General features: G+C 33.1%; 2 protein-coding genes across 5 annotated transcripts in view; one reads left to right on the forward strand and one right to left on the reverse strand.

Moving 5' to 3' along the window:
• The window catches only part of LOC127836806 (ras-related and estrogen-regulated growth inhibitor-like), a 62,839-nt gene extending 56,302 nt beyond the window's left edge, over positions 1-6,537 (forward strand). Inside the window, exons 1-5 of one of the 4 annotated variants that reach the window (XM_052363420.1) lie at positions 537-635; positions 1,077-2,058; positions 3,497-3,553; positions 4,366-4,439; positions 5,981-6,537. In XM_052363420.1, coding sequence (XP_052219380.1) covers positions 1,965-2,058; positions 3,497-3,553; positions 4,366-4,439; positions 5,981-6,403 — 648 coding nt within the window. In that variant the 5' untranslated portion in view covers positions 537-635; positions 1,077-1,964 and the 3' untranslated portion in view covers positions 6,404-6,537. Of the gene's footprint in view, positions 1-536; positions 2,059-3,496; positions 3,554-4,365; positions 4,440-5,980 lie in introns of those variants that run through there. The other 3 variants (XM_052363412.1, XM_052363428.1, XM_052363407.1) reach the window with 3 other exon arrangements.
• The window catches only part of LOC127836674 (ras-related GTP-binding protein A), a 378,726-nt gene that overhangs the window by 72,455 nt on the left and 288,183 nt on the right, over positions 1-18,088 (reverse strand). The window lies entirely within an intron of this gene.

Here is an 18,088-nt window from a genome sequence, read left to right on the forward strand (position 1 = left end):
AGCCACATTTTCAGTTCAAGAAAAAAGATCGATGAAACAATATCTCACATGCACGTTTATATAAACCTTACCCAAACAGTATAGTGTCATATATAAATACAGAATAAGATATGTTGGTTCAAACTAAACTTGTTTTATTTCTCGTTATAGGTGAGTATGTATACAATTTTCGAACGAATTTATAACCATGCGAACACTTAATTATAGGTGTTCATTTTTTAACCAAATGCTCTTTTGTTTTAGATTACAGACTATATAGTCTAGGGAGGCTTAATACTGAATCAATATATTACAAAGCATGTCATACTGATCTGAGAGGTTTTGTCGTGACTAACGTGATTATGTATAAACACGTAGTTGACTAATTATTTGTTATTTTAATAGAAGTAAAAATAGGATTCGGTTAAAAACAAAGATATTTGCTCAATGTATTAGTGTATGACCTAAGGGATAAATGACTGCACATGAATCAGCCTTATCTTTTTACACATGCATGCACCGTGTGATGAAACCCCAGCACTCCAACACCGAACGTTTTATGGATATACCTCAACCATAGGGTAAATGTCTAGTCTTTACTGAAGATATCCTTCATTTGCTGTTAGACATGGAGTACGTCTGTACACGTTCGGCAGGTTGAGATCTAAAGATTAAACGTGGTTTAACGTTGAATAATTAAGTAAAAAATGTTCGGCTATTTGTGATGGTTTGGATATGGTACTTTAAAGAGGTTTACAATTTAAAAATATGGTGCAATTTATTTATTTAAGTGTTATGGATATCGGTATTTGCCTTTTTCTTCTGTTAGTAGCATTCTGAAATGTTGTACAAAATGTTTTAATTACGGACATCCAAGAATGAAACATAAATAGCAATTGATTTATGTCTGGTGTATTTTATCGAAATAATTTCGTTGTCAAATAAGCTCGTGTTTCTTACAATGAAAGCTCTTCCGTTCTTATCGGGCAATTTAGTGTCAATAAAGTAACGTAAATTTTTAATGTTTAACATGAACATTGCTGGATTAAAAAAAATCTTACACTTAAGGTTATGCAAATCGCCTATTGTGTTTCAAGTGCTAACATCTGCAAGGTGTAACGTTCAGAAAGTTCAATGAAGTGTATTGCAAATAATAGGCTATGTGGTTCGCAATTTAATCAGCAATAAATAAAACATTGTTCGCTTGCATTCATTACAAGGAAGTGGGACATTGACACTGCGTTAAGTGACACTCTGGGATGCGACAGTGAGTAAAATGGCTAGTCAATAGGACATTAATCTGGTGGGAAAATAAAGTGTAATGTCAATCACCAGTGTATAAATTATGCTGTTGCACACTCTAAAGTGTACCCATGTGAAACGAGCATAAATAACTGGAACTAATTTATATATACTGCTTTTCTACTTCGGATATTTCATTGCTCGTTTGGCTATTTGTGGCTATTTGTGTCGAGATAAGTTAAAATACATTCCCAGTTATTCTATTTTGATAGTTGAATGTCTTTCGAGGGCTGTATATATATGCTCTATATTCTGTGCGCATCAAAACTATTAACTTTAACATCCAGGCTTGTTTCATTGATTTAGTTATGTGTTGCTTTCACGTGGATTGGATTACTTCACTGAATGATCTTCTAAACAAGCAAGCGAAGTCCATAGGATATTAAACTCAATATAAAATAAACACAGGAGCAGAGTGCATGTCATTTTAACGCGAATTTACAGAGGACGCTCACCCAAGATAAAACACAATTCTTAAATATTTTAACACAACTTAATTTTCGTCGACATGGATTATATTATAGAGTAAAACGAAGCAACGCCATAACAGGCAACTATAAAACGATTTTGAAGATAAATAAAGTTGTTCTTTAAACGATTAAGTCAGGTCAAAGGAACGATTATTGGAGTGTCATTGAGTTGTCATAACTGTGGAAGACTACGTATTATAAAGAGGTTGCTAAATGAAAGAACAGGACATGACTTCTAATGGTGGAAAAAACAAGGCGGTGGAAAGTAAAATATGTATCCTAGGGGGCCCCGGGGTGGGGAAATCAGGTATGTATTATGATTAATTATGTTAATTGGCGAATGCATTATGAACATGTATTTATACATTTATTTACAAAAAGTCCTACATCTCAAAACATATGTGTCCGATATATGCATATATTATCACTCGGTTGGTTAATTTTAATGTGCAACCTCATTATTAACATCAAATATAAGACGTCGCTCAATGCAGCAAATATGTAAATATCTGCACAGCTTCGCGAAAGTTGAGTTTTAGCAATACATTTATGATAATTAAGAACGCTAGACTTCTAAAAATAAACTTAAGAATACAAACAAAATATAGACGCTGCGTATTTTCTAAATATAAACATCTGACGATTAATTTGAAATACGTACACAACAGGATAATCAATTCTTAAGCATTAAAACTGTGCAGCTCATGGCATGGGCAATAAAAATCAATTTGCACATTAATGCAAAACGAATATATGACTTCTTAAACATCGGAAACTTTGCAAATGATGGCCTTTCACAGTAAAATCAATTTGCATATTCAAATGTGTTAATGAAATCTAGTGTCATGATTTAAGATCATTCGATATAACAACCTCCCCTACCAGAAAATCAAATTCTGACTTCAAACATAATTGTGTTCGCTAATATTAGCCTTTAGAAAAGTATTTTATTCATTTGAGTCAAAAACGTATGCGGTATATCAGAGTCATTTACATCACAGCTAACTTCCACGGCTCTGTCAAATTATTACCGTAAATTGGCAACTCATTAATATTCACACACAAATAATTAAAATAGATTTTCATCGACATATGCCGTACTTTATGTATCCAACTATTTTAAAACAAGAGTTTAACAAAAATTTAACACGAGAAATCTAGTTTAAATACGACATATATGATAATAACATGTTTATCTTGGTCATGACATCGGTTTTATAGTTTCGAAGTACATTGACAATAAAGCATTAGATCCCCTTCTTTTCAAATAGACACAGCTCAACCATATGCACTATTAAACCAAGTGAACCAGCTGGGAATGCATGTCAACATAGTAACCAATGTAGTGGGATTATTAAGAAGCTGTAAACAACAGAAACAAACACTTTATAAAACAACGTGGGGTATGGTTCTTCCTCTATGTATTAGTTTACTGATTTTTACTAAAAAAAGTATAGCTTTTTCCATTATATGTTGCAAACACATTTTTCCATACAGTACACTTTAAGATTATCAATCTGAATCCTAGTTTCCAATACTAAACCCTTTAGTATTCCGAAATATGTTTTTTTCTATCAATAATGCTTGTGCACGTCGATATATTCTTTTCATGATGCGTGAGCAATCTTCGCAACAGAAAATCCACATTTCGAAAACACAGTTTTCCTTATAGAAATCCTGCAAAAAAGAATTTCCACTTTTCGATAGCACGGGGAATTATATTGTGTTTTTGTTTTTATTTTCAGCTCTTGTAGTTCGGTTTCTCACGAGGCGATTTATCTGGGAGTACGACCCAACTCTTGGTAAGACACGTGACCCTGCCAAAGGGTTCTGCCAAAACAAAACACGATCCATGTGCTCCTGATTATGACTGCTGTTTTTATGGTTATGATAAGGCCTGATCTTGAACCACGTTTTACAGCGGTTACAGAGGTTTTCACGATAATTAATTACAATTACTTTGAATGAAAACTCATGACAGTTGTTTTTGCAGCTTTGGTGATATTTTTTGTAAATAACAAATTGCTATTTACTATAGAACGATGCAATTTAAACAGAAAAATATCGCATTTTTTTTATTCCAAAGTATGTACCACTTTATAACAGTGTGTTTAATTAAAATGTTCCCTAAGTTTGAATAAGTCTAATGCTATAGCTTTTTTATATTTAAAAAATGTACGCATGAGTCATACTTTGGTTGTGATAATAAGACAAAATGAACTCAGGAGTCATAATTTGGTTGTTATAATACGAACGAATGTACGATGTTCGAACCTTATAAAATCTTAAGTCATGTAAGTTAAATGTCTACCAAAAGAAAATGTCCTACAAACAAAAAAGCTACACTTATGTGAAAATTACATTAAATTTGAATGCATAAGCTAATAAGCGTTATTTTAAATTAAATACAAATCTTACAGGTAACAAAGTTTTTAAAGTCGCGCGATGACTACCAAACAGCACAAAAACTGTCAATTGGTCAAATTGCTTCTTTACAATCCGGAAGTAAATCATACATTACTGACGTCTGTAATGATTTTTAGCTCTATATTGACGGAAAACTTAGATTATGAAAATTTATAGATCATACATGGTGTATTTGTTTTGCCTTCAGAATGCACATACAAACACCAGACGACAATCGACGACGAGCCCGTTGCTTTGGAGATATTGGACACCGCGGGGCAGGTAGGGTTCACTTTAACAAACATTGAATCGAAAACAAATCCAATCAAAACATGGCTGAAAACTAAATGTATGGTACACACATTGTTTGAAGCATTAAAATAATTTCACAAATTAATGTTTTGCTAGTTAAGTTTATGTAAGCATTTGTTTCTGACTTGAAGACTTTATCTCACAAAATTAAAACAAATTATTTATAAAAACACTACTATCATTTTTTTTGGTAGTGCATGTTGTTTTATTTGTACATATATTAATGCTATATACGTTATATTATCGGAATTGTTCATTAACAATTATCATGCATCATTGAAGAAGAGGTGGTATGGTTCTCTCTGCCTGTTGGAAGGTCGGTCGATCAGTACTATGTCTAGAGGAAGTTTCGAACTTTGCAATCCTCATTTATATGATTGTTACTTGGGATAAAAGAAAGACGTCTGTCGGTTTGTACGTCAACAGGTTGACGATACACGTATTCGGGGCTTTAAACATTGTACATTAGTTAGTTAAAGTACCGTTATTACCCTTGATAAAATAACCTAAGCAGACGTGTCGAAACACTATACTCAGTGTAGACATTTTATAGATATATAATTGTTTTGCAATTAGTATATGCGTTCAACAATTTAAATGTATCCTCTTCACGAGGGTGTTTGCACAAAAACATGTTTGCGTCTGTTAATTTAACAATATATGGATTTTCATCGCAGGGTCATTAATAAAAGGAGAGATAATTAGCATCTCTTGTTACCTGTAAAAGAAGAGGTTGTTTAGAATAACGCTGTAAATTATTGTTAAATGCGGAATACATTACACAATACAAAACACCTTAACACCTGCCAAGCTCATGGTGTGTTGTTTTCGCTCCGTCTTCGCTACACTGGACCTTATTCCTTAAAACCAGTAAAACTTATCCAATATGCTGATAAGTTAATATCGTTTTGTGAATAAGCGTGAATAAATATTCAAATGCAATCTACATTTATGTTAAAATAATCATGTACATTTTTTATTTCTTATTAGTGTCAAATTATGAACTATTGAGCTTTATTACAAATAGCATTTCCGCGTGTATTGGCCTCCATAGGCATGTAAAAGTAATTGTACGATCTGAATCCGTATAATGTCCATATGATGGTCTGGAATACACATAAGCATTATCTATTTCAGGTATATGAACGTGTTTATAACATCACCTTATATCTTGCAGCGTAGCGTTGGTTATGATTATCCCAAGTCCTTTATATAAGTTGTACATACAAACTAGACAGTAACTGGAACAGTTTTCAATAAGTTAGAGTATGGTATTTAGAACAGATCGGTCAAGTTTTATCACATACATTTCATCGTAAACTTGATATTTTTGCAAATACTCCTGGTGATTTGAAAACCCTACTTATAATTTAGCACTCTAATTTTAATACTCATTTAATCATTCAATAAAATAAGCAATGGTTTTATTTTTTGATGTCAAAGTTTGTTAAACAGACAAGATGAAAGTGCCAATCTTTAAAAAGTGGGAAACTCCAACTTTGTACTTTTAGGAATGGACACTTCACAGAGAGGGTCACGTGCGATGGGCTGACGGATTCGTGCTGGTATACGCCGTTAACGACAGGAACAGCTTTGAAGAAGTAGCAAACATTAAACAGAGCTTGGATGAAATAAAAAAGACTAATGTACAATGCGTTCTCGTTGGTAATAAAATTGACCTTCTTCACGAGGTGCGCGTGCCATACACAGAAGGTGAAAGATTAGCGAATGACTGGGCATGCGCGTTTTTTGAGACTTCGGCTTCCGATGGAGGAGACGAAATTTACGAACTTTTCCACGAACTTCATCGAGAAATTCGCCGACGTAAATTGTTAGAAACTAAACCAAGACGACGAAGCTCCGCCCATCAAATGAGAAATGTTTTTACTAAAATGTTTAAGACTCAAACTAGCAAAGTTTCGAGCCCTAGCTAAAACGGGTCTAGTGTCACCTGAATGGAAGAAATATCATTTTAAACATTTTAAATTGTTTATTTACAACGTGTTGGTGAATGCATTTAACTAAGTTGTGTCAGATATGATTCTACATTAAAAAAGAATGCACATTCTATCACCAGTTGTTTTAATTTTATTTTCCTTTGAGTTAACGTATTATCTTGTTAAAATATACCGAATTTCTGAATACATACTGTTTTTATACCATCTTTTGCAACGTAAAAAGGTTTTTCATATTGTGCACAATAGTGTCTAATATTCACACGTCTATATGATTAATACCATTCATATTTCCATGGAAACATGACATTCAAAAAGCATCAATCATAAAACAATTATTTATTGCGCAAATGTGTTTGACAATATAATAATTTATAGTATATATTGAAATAATTATTAATTGTATGCTTTCTGTCATAACAAGTAGGGTTTGAGGAGTTAATAATGACAAACATCAACCAATCAAACACAGATCTGGACAATATCAATCGATAAAATAAATATACGGATGAACAGATAGCCCGACCGAAACACCGACACTTGCATTCAATTTATCCCTGTTTCTTTAAACTTACTGTGTGTAACTGTGAATTATTATCCCTGCTACCAAAATTCAAATGTAAACGTTACAGGTCATAATCAACCATCGTAAAAAGTTTCAAGAACTGGGCGTAAGATTCTACATAGGACAGATACTACGTGAACAGACGGAAAAATCATTAAAATACCATGGTTTCTATGAATGGATAGCTCTCAGCAACATGTTAGCACAGCTGAAAGCTGCGTATTTTATAAGTATCCATTTACTGGTGATGTGCGTAATGTATGTGTCTATGTTTTACTGACTGCAGATGGCGAGCACGCCATTAGTACTTTTAAAGGATTTAGGGGTCATCATGCAATGATTATAACGGACATCACATTCCACGTTGCATTTATAATAGAGGCACGCAAATAATTGTTTAATTATAAGAGGTTGAGTAGTCATGATCTCAAACGTACTAAATTACATTTTCAAGTAAAGCACAAACATTTGATATTGTTAGTAAAGTAATTTAACGAATTGATACATGTTTATCGATAACAAGAGATCCTAAGGATATGATTTCCTTGTTAATATTAATATGTATCATTACTCTACGTTAATATCGACCTGATAAAAGTAAGTTTTATACTTTTTCATTTGAGGATAGTACCCAGCTATCATATCTGTTGCCAATTTGATGATGACTTTTAGTTTGTTTTATGTTTGAATGCCTGTAAATACATCTCTCTCGCGTGATTTTTAAACATAGTGGATCATCACAGCAACGTTATATAATTATCTCAGACGAAAATCAAGTTTGCACCTGTTATATTATCATCGAAATTACACCATACAAGATAAATAGCTTACAGATGATATTAAAACTTATGAAAGTGTTCGCACCCCCCCCCCCCATTCTAATTCAAATGAACTCCCTGAAGCCGCTCTGACGTTTGTTAAGAAGTAATTTTATGTATCAGAAAACTTACAATATTCAAACATAAAAATACTGCAAGAGTTAACTAACACATCATGTGTATTAGTAAATAAAGTCAGGATTCAACCATTTAGTAAAGGTTTGTTATTAGAATACATACTATTCACTTTTAACTCGCTTTATTCAACTACGAGCTATTAGTTACTTAACTTAAGCGAGTTAAAAGTTAATAATAGATATTCTAATAATTGAGCATTATTGAGTTATTATTATTTGAACTGTAATTAAGTTAACATAAACACAGAGAAACCAATTTAAACACAACACACAATTGTCTTCCATTTGTTTTCATTTATTGTTAACACCGTCAAATGGCTATAGTGTGGCAGTAATATTGATATCAACACTAACATTGGTATTGTATATGCATTTAAAATATTTACTTAATGACATGGGCTTTGTGTAACAATTGTCATGGAGAAAGTGCGTAACTTCAAAGTCACGACGCAGTATATCGACTCTATATTTTATTAACAAACTTAGATATAACATATGTACACCAATTTAAATGATTAATAACTCACTCAAACTTCTTTTATATTTACATGTCTATGCTCAACTCCACTCTCTCCCAGATTCATGGCTTATATTCAAATCTTCCATATCTGGATGTTGTGAACGTGTGGATTGACACTGATAGGCCCCTATAATTGAGTTAATATATTTATTATGGCAACTGTTGACCTTGCTGACCAACAGACTTTACCGAGCAGCAGAACAGACCAGACTTCGCTATATTAAAATTTGATATGCAAATTCTGCCAACTGTTTCTGTCTCACTTATTGTGACACGATAAAACATATTTTGGGAATATAAGCATGCCAATCAGTGAATAACTGAATTATTTTGGGAATATAAGCATGCCAATCAGTTAATACCCGAATTATTTTCGGGGTGTATTCAGTTTTCGAACTTTTTTAATGCCTTCCTTTATACTGGGACATGAAAATCTGAATGGACACTTATACTTAATATTTGTTATTGATAAACATGTTTTTTTTAATATAAATAATGTTCAAATGAGAAAACCGTACCCACTCTAAAAGCAATAAAATCGTACCTAGTTTTGCATTGCCATGTACTAAACGAAATTAATTATTTTGATTATTTGCGTCAAAGCAAAGAATGGGTAACTATTGTTACCCCTATTTCTGTAGTTGCGATAAGGGACTTATGAATATGTTTATGCCCCCGGATCGAATGATCGGGGGTATATTGTTGTTTGCCTGTCTGTCTGTCATTGTATGTGTCTGTCATTCTGTCCCAAAACTTTAACCTTGGTCATAACTTTTGCAATATATGAAGATAGAAACTTGATATTTGGCATACATGTGTATCTCATGAAGCTGCACATTTTTAGTGGTGAAAGGTCAAGGTCAAGGTCATCCTTCAAGATCAAAGGTCAAATATATGGCTTCAAAACGGCGCAGTAAGGGGCATTGTGTTTCTAACAAACACTCTCTTTTTTGGGGTCAAGTATCACTCTAACACATGGTGGTTATATTGTTATGTAAATGTTTTTGATTTGGAAATATATGAAATGTAATTAAATATAAAAACAGAAAAAACAAACACACAAAACACAACAAAACAACAACACAATTATATAATTTTTTGAAAAATGACGTCATTCAACATGCCCCGAATGCATCAAAGAAAGTACTCTTTACTAAGTTCTTATACTTAAAATCAAAGTACTGAAAGTACTGGGTGGGGAGATTTAGATCAAATTTTGTGGTCATAAAAACACTAATACTATGATGCCAACCAATCCCCTTTGTTGAATAAAACAGATGGGATTAAGGACGGATGAAAGGCTATCAACATAATAAATGCGACCTACTGGGAACACAAAATAAATGTTGATAATGTTCTACTGTTAGGACGGACATATACGAGATTGTTTTTATTACGTGGAAAACATTTACGCAAATTAATTCGCTGCTGTGAAAGTGACAACCACAACATGTATTTCGTGAGTAAGGAAACTGGGATTAAAAGCACGGGCGAATTGTCATATCAAAGCTGTTTTTTGACAGTAAAAAATGTAGCGCGTGGTAATTAAATGTTGTCGCCCATATCGCGAACGCAGTTGATTTCTTAAAACGAAAGAACATAAATGTATCGGTTTAGTGTAGATAGTTCAGTATTGAATCGATATTTCGTCGTTGTATACACCTTCCATGAGGACTACGTGTTACTCGGGTGCTAATGCCACAGTGAAAAGACGTTGCCATTGATGGAACGCGCTCATCGGAGCTTTTTTGTTTGCGAATGCAAAATCTGGATGCAAAGTGGTTAAATGCAGTAACGGACTACACTCTTCGGTATACGCATATTTTGTTACCTATGGGGCGAATTGCGGAAGGCAATCGCCCCAATAATAGACTTTGCTACCAGATTAGTGTCACTGCCTATGAAATTTACTCTCCGTCTTCACTTGATGGAAAACACACCTGCATACCAACTGGTGTTAATTCTAATAAAGATACCGCACTTCTCTTAGTAATGAGTTCCAAGAATTTATGTCGTATGCATTCTAAAATATATACTAAAATAGCAATTTGTCTTTAAAAATAATTATTAAAAAGTATATGGCATGCGTCACCTGCCTTTATTAATTGTAAATCACCATTCTCGAGGGATGCAATGTACACCAACAATATCGGTTTATACCGCTTTTTTATGGAAATGTGGTGATGATTTTATAGTATACCCATTACGAAATCCACTTTCTTTGAATTTTAACACAAACAATATGATTAAACATGTGCCTGGTAAATACAAGGTGCTATTATACGATGTATTTAGTTTAACTCATAAAATGGCGATTTATATCGGTTCATGAGTTTTGCAATACAAATACTACATGTCCTTGGGTTTAAATGGGTATGTTTATAAATGCCGGCTGCCATCGACAAATGCTAGTATTTTTAAACAGATAAATCGACATGTCATCAGTTAAAATGCGTTGACACATTTGCGTTTGAACATTGAATTATATTTGTAAAAATATGGTTAAACTCACGTTTGAACACAAACACCAGATAGACATGCTTATGAAATGTATTTGATTCGTATGTTAAGAAGCAATCCTTCCATTTTCAATCGTATTTGGTCTCAATGAAGGTAGATCTGTTATTTTGTTTTTTGATGAAACGTGTATATAGTGGGAAAGATGAATATAATAATTCGTCTTCTTGCAGTTTTGAAATAACACAATTTTCAAATCCGTCTCTTTTTATCGGGCATTTATACAACATGTATGTAATGTATTAAAAAAGAATATACGATTTAATTCTTCAATTCGATGATTTACATTTACCCAGGATTCAAAAGATAAAACAAAAAATCCGTTCACCGAGTAAACTTGACCTCCAATTAACATGTGTTTTGTCCATAACTGGGTCTTCTTGTATATCAGCTTGTAAGTGCTGGATTATCATAACGTGGGTGATAATCAGACACACAGGTAAACAAGGAAACATTCATGGCAACAGGTGTTTCTACTCCTTATGTTAAACATAAGATTGCTTATCAAGAAACACCTGATTCTACTTCCACCCTTTATGTTTTTGTATCAGATTAGTTTTCATATCATCATCGATATAAATGATAATTGCACTTTAACTGCAAGTATACATTTCATGCTGAATACCTTAATCGGACGGTAGGTTTGTATTCCTAAACTTTTGTCGAACTGTGATGTGAACGAGAAAGCAATATTGTTTCTTTGATACCAACCTAATAGTGTCATTATGTACATTAATGTGTATTATTTGTGTAAAACAAACAGAACGTGGCTATATATAACATTTTATGACAGTTTAAACATATGCAACACATACAAGATGGATTCATTTATAATTAACTTAGTTTTTACCATATCTTTTTGTATATAGAAAATCGAAAATACAATAAAACAGGAAATGAAAAAAGAGACATTAAAATTTTACAGTTTGAAATTTTCCATAGTATAAAAGCGGAATATAACAATGTTCCGAATGTAAAACATTAAATTGAATGAGATGCATACTAAAATCAAATTAGTGTGATATATATAGGATCTGGGCTCAAGATTACCTAACGGGACGGTTAAGCTTTGAATAGAGCGCATTTAAACGTTTGTTCCATTGCACAGCGTCGTGGCACTTGTAATAATCTTATCGGCGTTTATCTTAAAATTACTATGTATCATTTTAAGCTCTTTGGAACTTTTGTCCTACACTGCCTGTGTGGATAACTCCAGTAAACTTTAGCAGACGATAATGCTAAAAGAGTCTGCTTTAATCACCGCATCTACCTGTTCTCACTGATACAGTACATGAGTGTATTTAACAACTTGTAGTAAGACAACGTTGGCCAGTCTAGTGTTTATCATTGAAATCTGTACATTTTGGCTGCTTTCAGGGAAAACGGGGCATAAAAGCCGGATCTCACTTGCTTGATTTTGCGGTGGTAAAATATTAACCAACATTAACTAGTAGGCTGGGTTTATCTGCCAGCGATTTGCTTCTAACATTAGAGTGTTTATAAATATAAACACGTGTTTGAGCAGACAGCATTTGGTATACTGTTGAATCTGTATTTACATGTAAACTTGATTTGAGTCATTCGCTAGCTACTGGCTGAAGGAAGTTCATAACCTTTCAAGTGGGCGGTGCTTAGCATTTACAGGGAAATTTTAATTTCAAACAGACAACAACAAGTTGTTTCTGTAAGTCAATAACTATATAACTTTCAACCACCAAATTACACATACATATTGTTTGTATACTAAAGTATATGTATGCCAAATTTCATTGGAAAATATTAACCACAAACTTAAATATTATGAAAATAATCATTTTTTTTCTGCTGTTTACACACAAGTGTACAACTGAAAAGTAGACATTTTGAGAGTTTGTGGCCCTTTTATACTGCTTCTCTGGTGTTTAATTCATGTCAAATAAGATTAGCCTGTGCACACTGATTAGCTGTATCAATGATTTGGGAAAAAACACCACACATCTCGACCTGCGTTTTAAGACACACTCTTTATAAATTTGAATGGGTTGTGATAATTTCAAACTTGCAATATAAAAAGCTATAACATAATTTTGACAGCTGAGTTGCGTCTAAGATTATACAACAGCGAACAAATTCAGTGCCTTCAGCGCTTTGATTATTTATTGAAATGCTGACATTACCAAAATAAAAGTTGAAATGTTTCAGATTCAGTTTGACAAAAATTGAAGTTGGCTGAGATGGCATATCCACTTATAAATAAGGAGTGTGAACCTACATTGTATGTATAATTCTCTATTGAAACCATTGCAAATTGGCATCCCGTGTAATATCAAAAAGGCATACCAAAACATGTCGCAATGCTTTTGTTTCAAGATAGTCAAATTATTCTGCTATTTTGTATGCACACTTGCGTAGACAATTATTTGGTAATTATTTCATACATAAGTTATGTAACCTTTGTGTTAACTTTGATGGCTTGTGGTTATAACAGACACGTGTCATAATAGCTTTTGCGCTTCATGTATCTTTTTACTGCGTTTATAATTCCTATGAAAAAAGTAGTATGGATTGAAGTTAAATACTTTGCTAACATAATCATAACTGTAAAAGGTTAAATGTTCAGCGTTTGCCTCAAGTTACCAACAAAATTAACGCCTTTTTCAAACCAATATTTAAATAAATACTCTTTTGTTACCAATGGTTATGTCTGGGTTATGAAATAATGAATTTGAAAGCAAAAGCCTGTTTTAAATGGTTCTTTTTTACATAACGTAACAAATAAGTTCAATTTATCTTTTCAGAAATCATTTTGTATCTTGTTAATTACGTGTTTAGGAAAGTGACATCCAAATTTGTATGATTATTGAAAACCAATCGTTTAAGCATTCGTCTGTTTATCCATTTTGCACTCCCAGAAGTAATATCACGGATCATTGAGAAGTTCAAAGAACTGACAAAAGAACAAATACAAATACTTTTCAAACACCCGTTAATATATTAAGTAAAATGGTTCTGCTTATTCGAGTTTAACCGTGCCACACACTATTAAAACATTTCATTCATCTCTGTAAACAGAATATGTGGTTGATTTCTTGTTACAGCCCCTCTATACCTTTTTCCTTGACCTGTTAACCTGAACATTAATATGCGTTATAACCTTTGCCTAAGTAAGCAGCAAACTAACTTAGGTGACCGAGAAATAAGTATCTGGATAGCATGAAAATAAGTTCTACGAATCGAAAGTTTACAAGTGGCATAGGCACGAGTCAAAAATTATTATTTTTCTTCATCCACGACTAAAGAATAATATTAAATCGTATGCCGAAAACAACACATTGTTTGTATTTTATGGCAATATTTTATTTAAAGTACAATAAATAAACAGCCATAAACAGTCTTAAATGTTGTACGTTTAGTATATATTGATGTCGACAAAATATGTGCATAACAACATCTGGACATATGGTAAAAACAATGTTTATACATATTTTACTCAAAGTTCCGTTGTCAGGAAAAGTAACTGCTACTGGTAGACCGGTATACTTTTGGGAAAATATTACGATTTTCATACATGTTCCCTGAGTGAAACAATACAGACATATTTTTTACTTATATGGACTTTTCTGTCAGCAATGCAATTGTACATTCCGCTTGAAAACACATAATAAATAATAGTGTGAGCAAAATATATGGTGATTTATGTGTTACGAACCACATGTGATTAGCGTGTGGCTATGATATTAATTAGTGAAAGCATCATTTTGAATGATAAATAATCCTATTATAACGAACCATCAACTTTTCTGAAAAAAATATTTAACTATCAAATATATATATATATATATATATATATATATATATATATATATATATATATATATATATATATATATATATATATATATATATATATATATATATATAACACGGTATCCAACTCAAAATCACGCGAAAACGGGGTGCATCGCTTTGAACAGCCATTACTTCATCGATTGTGAAGCAATTCTCACGATCTCGGTCTTATTCGACGTAGAAATGAATTTCCTTTCTGGAAATCTACATGTCTTGCAATATTTTTACAAATGCTGGGTCAACTTTTAATTGATAACACGATACACAACTCGCGTGGCCTACTTAACATCGATCAGACAGGATAAATGAATGAAATTATCACGGAGTAAAGGGCATTTTCCCTGCAAAGTTCACGGACCTCGATACCATAATTCCATAAAACGTATGAAAAAACATTCGTACCGTGCTTGCCGTTGCATTATGCATCAAAACTGTCAAGCGCCGTTTGAAACCTTCCTTTACAGACATTTCAACTAACCGACATTTTAAACACACACGTGATTTAATTGGTCCAATGCGAAGGTTTGTCTTTACAACTGAAGAGTTCATTCATAAATCCTGTCTGATCGGTGTCAAGTAGGTTACGCGAATTGTGTATCGTGTTATTTCTTAAAATTTGACCCAGCCGGATATATACATTTCTAGAAAGGAAATTCATTTCTGCGTTGAATAAGACCAAGATTAAGAAAATCTCTGCACAATTGATGAAGATATGGCTGTTCAAAGCGATGCACCCCGTTTTCGGGTGATTTTGAGTTAGATACCTTGTTGTATATATATTTGATAGTGATTTTTTTCCAGAAAAGTTTATTGTTCGTCATAATTTGATTATTTATCATTCAAAATGATGTTTTCACTAATTAATATCATAGCCACACGCTAACCACCTGTGTGACGAACGATTGTTAATATCGAACGGTACAATTACTGACTTCTGGCTAACTTTGCGAACTTACTGCTGGTTGCCAGGAGAAATGAACGTTGATGATGGACAATATAACGATAATAACAAATTAATTAATGTAAAGTACATACATGCTCTTATATACAGGTACACACATTGATTTGGGGTATTCTTTACTTCTAAGGAACAAAATTAATGCTATACAGGTACACACATTGATTTTGGGTATTCTTTACTTCTTAGGAACAAAATTATTGCTATACAGGTACACACATTGATTTTGGGTATTCTTTACTTCTTAGGAACAAAATTAATGCTCATTGAAAACATCATCTGTTGCATTACGAAGAAGCTACATTTCCACATGCTGTGAAACGCAGTTTGAATTACTTCAGATTCCACTATCGTTCTTAAAAATGACAGCTACCGCGGGTACTATAATAAGAGGCAGATGCTTTCTTGTACAGAAGGGTCAATCGTTCAGTTTTTAGTTGGTCGCGCTAGCGAACAACTAATGTAGAGCGAGTTTTGCAAATCAGTCTTCTGTTAACCACGCTGGGCAGAGCGTCGTTGTATTGGAGCGCACGCTTTGCATGAGCGACATCACTGGTAGGCCTGCACTATCTGCAGTAAAATTATGAAGACGACGAATGCTAGGAGCGTCTGATCTACAACGCTAGGAACGATAACCACCGCATCTGCCTGTTTATAGTTAACCACTGGTACACTGCAGATATCGAGTGTGTGTATGTAAGCAATAGTGTTTAACAGCTTGTTAAAAGACATTGGCTAGTCTAGAGTTTAACAGCTTGTGCGATGACATTGGCCAGTTTATCATTAAAATATGTACGTATTGGCTGCTTTCAGGGAAAAGGGGCCTAATGCATGTCAAATAAGATTAGCCTGTGCACACTGATTAGCCTGTGCAATGCGCACACGCTTATCAAAGACGACACTGTCTAATTTTATGGTGTTTTTCGTTTAAAGAGAGTATCTGGTAATGGGATGACAATTAATGCATATGCATTAAGCCCTGTTTTCCCAAAATGAAGCTTAAATTATCTTTTTTATTAATGATTTGAAAAAAAGATAAAAGCGATAATAACCTCCCTGACCAGGCAAATAAACAAAATCATTTTTTAATCAAATAAACATCAAATGAGTTCTTAATTTTTATCTTGTCGCGTTTTTAGTAAACATCTAAAAGGGACCTTTTCACAGTTTGTCATTAAATGCTTAATATTGATAAATTTAAACATTGGATCTAAAAAGCTCCATAATAAAAAAAAAACAAGAATACAATTAAACAAACAAAAAAGTTACCCATACTGGGCTCGAACCACTGACCTCTGGAATAAAAGTCTATCGTTTAGACCACTCGGCCATCCTTGCTCATACCATGAGCGATGTATTTTATACTGTATATGTATAAACAACCATTGTAGTATGAACAAATATAACGACAACAACAGATCTCTCAAAATTATTAATTCGTTTAATTTTGTCATTTTGCCAAAACGTGAAAAGGTCCCTTTAATATCTTCATACTTGCAAATTGAATGAGTTCAATACACTGTGAGATCTTACATCGTGAATAACTTGCAGGTTTAGTGGTTGTGTGTTAGCCTGCGGCCAGTAGATTGAAGCCCAGGAAACTCAATTTCAAAAGCTGGTAACAATTGGGCTAGAAAGCAGGGCTACTAGCTTGTTCAAAGCTTGAACAACTCAATCCAATAAAACATAGAATACAAATTGGCGACTGTGGATCAATTAGGCCTAGGAAGTGATTCAATTCCGGCTGACAACAAGACATACTGCTTTAAAAGTCTGTCATGTCGGCAAAATTGTTGCTCAATCATTTAAAGAAAATAGATAAAGTATTAGATACACACAAGATAAGTATTTATGCAAAGAATCAAAGGGCGTCGGGAATTTCTGTGTAAAAGGCACTCAATGAAGTTACATGGAACGATTTTTTTCTACTGTAAATATTAATATATTGGCCGATAAGTGTAAACAAAATAGAAAAAGATACTGGTATAACCATTATCTATGATTTTGTGTTATAACTCCCAAATAACCATTATCTATGATGTTGTGTTATAACCCCAAATAACTATTATCTATGATTTTGTGTTGTAACCCCCAAATATTTCATAGCTCATTTTATTTACATTGGTTTCCTTTTATTACTTGCATCCGTGTGTAGTTTTCATTAATGGAACAGAACTGTGTAGGTTTTAAAAAATCTGCTTCATCTTGTAAGCGTAATTTCATATTTTTCTCAACTTCAAGGGGAGATGATTCTGAACTTATTCTTACGTTGCTCATTTACGATAGGGGTTGAGTATTCATTGATATGAAAACACTGTAAA

This window comes from Dreissena polymorpha, chromosome 1 (assembly GCF_020536995.1).
Source record: "Dreissena polymorpha isolate Duluth1 chromosome 1, UMN_Dpol_1.0, whole genome shotgun sequence".
Classification (NCBI taxonomy): Eukaryota; Metazoa; Mollusca; class Bivalvia; order Myida; family Dreissenidae; genus Dreissena; species Dreissena polymorpha.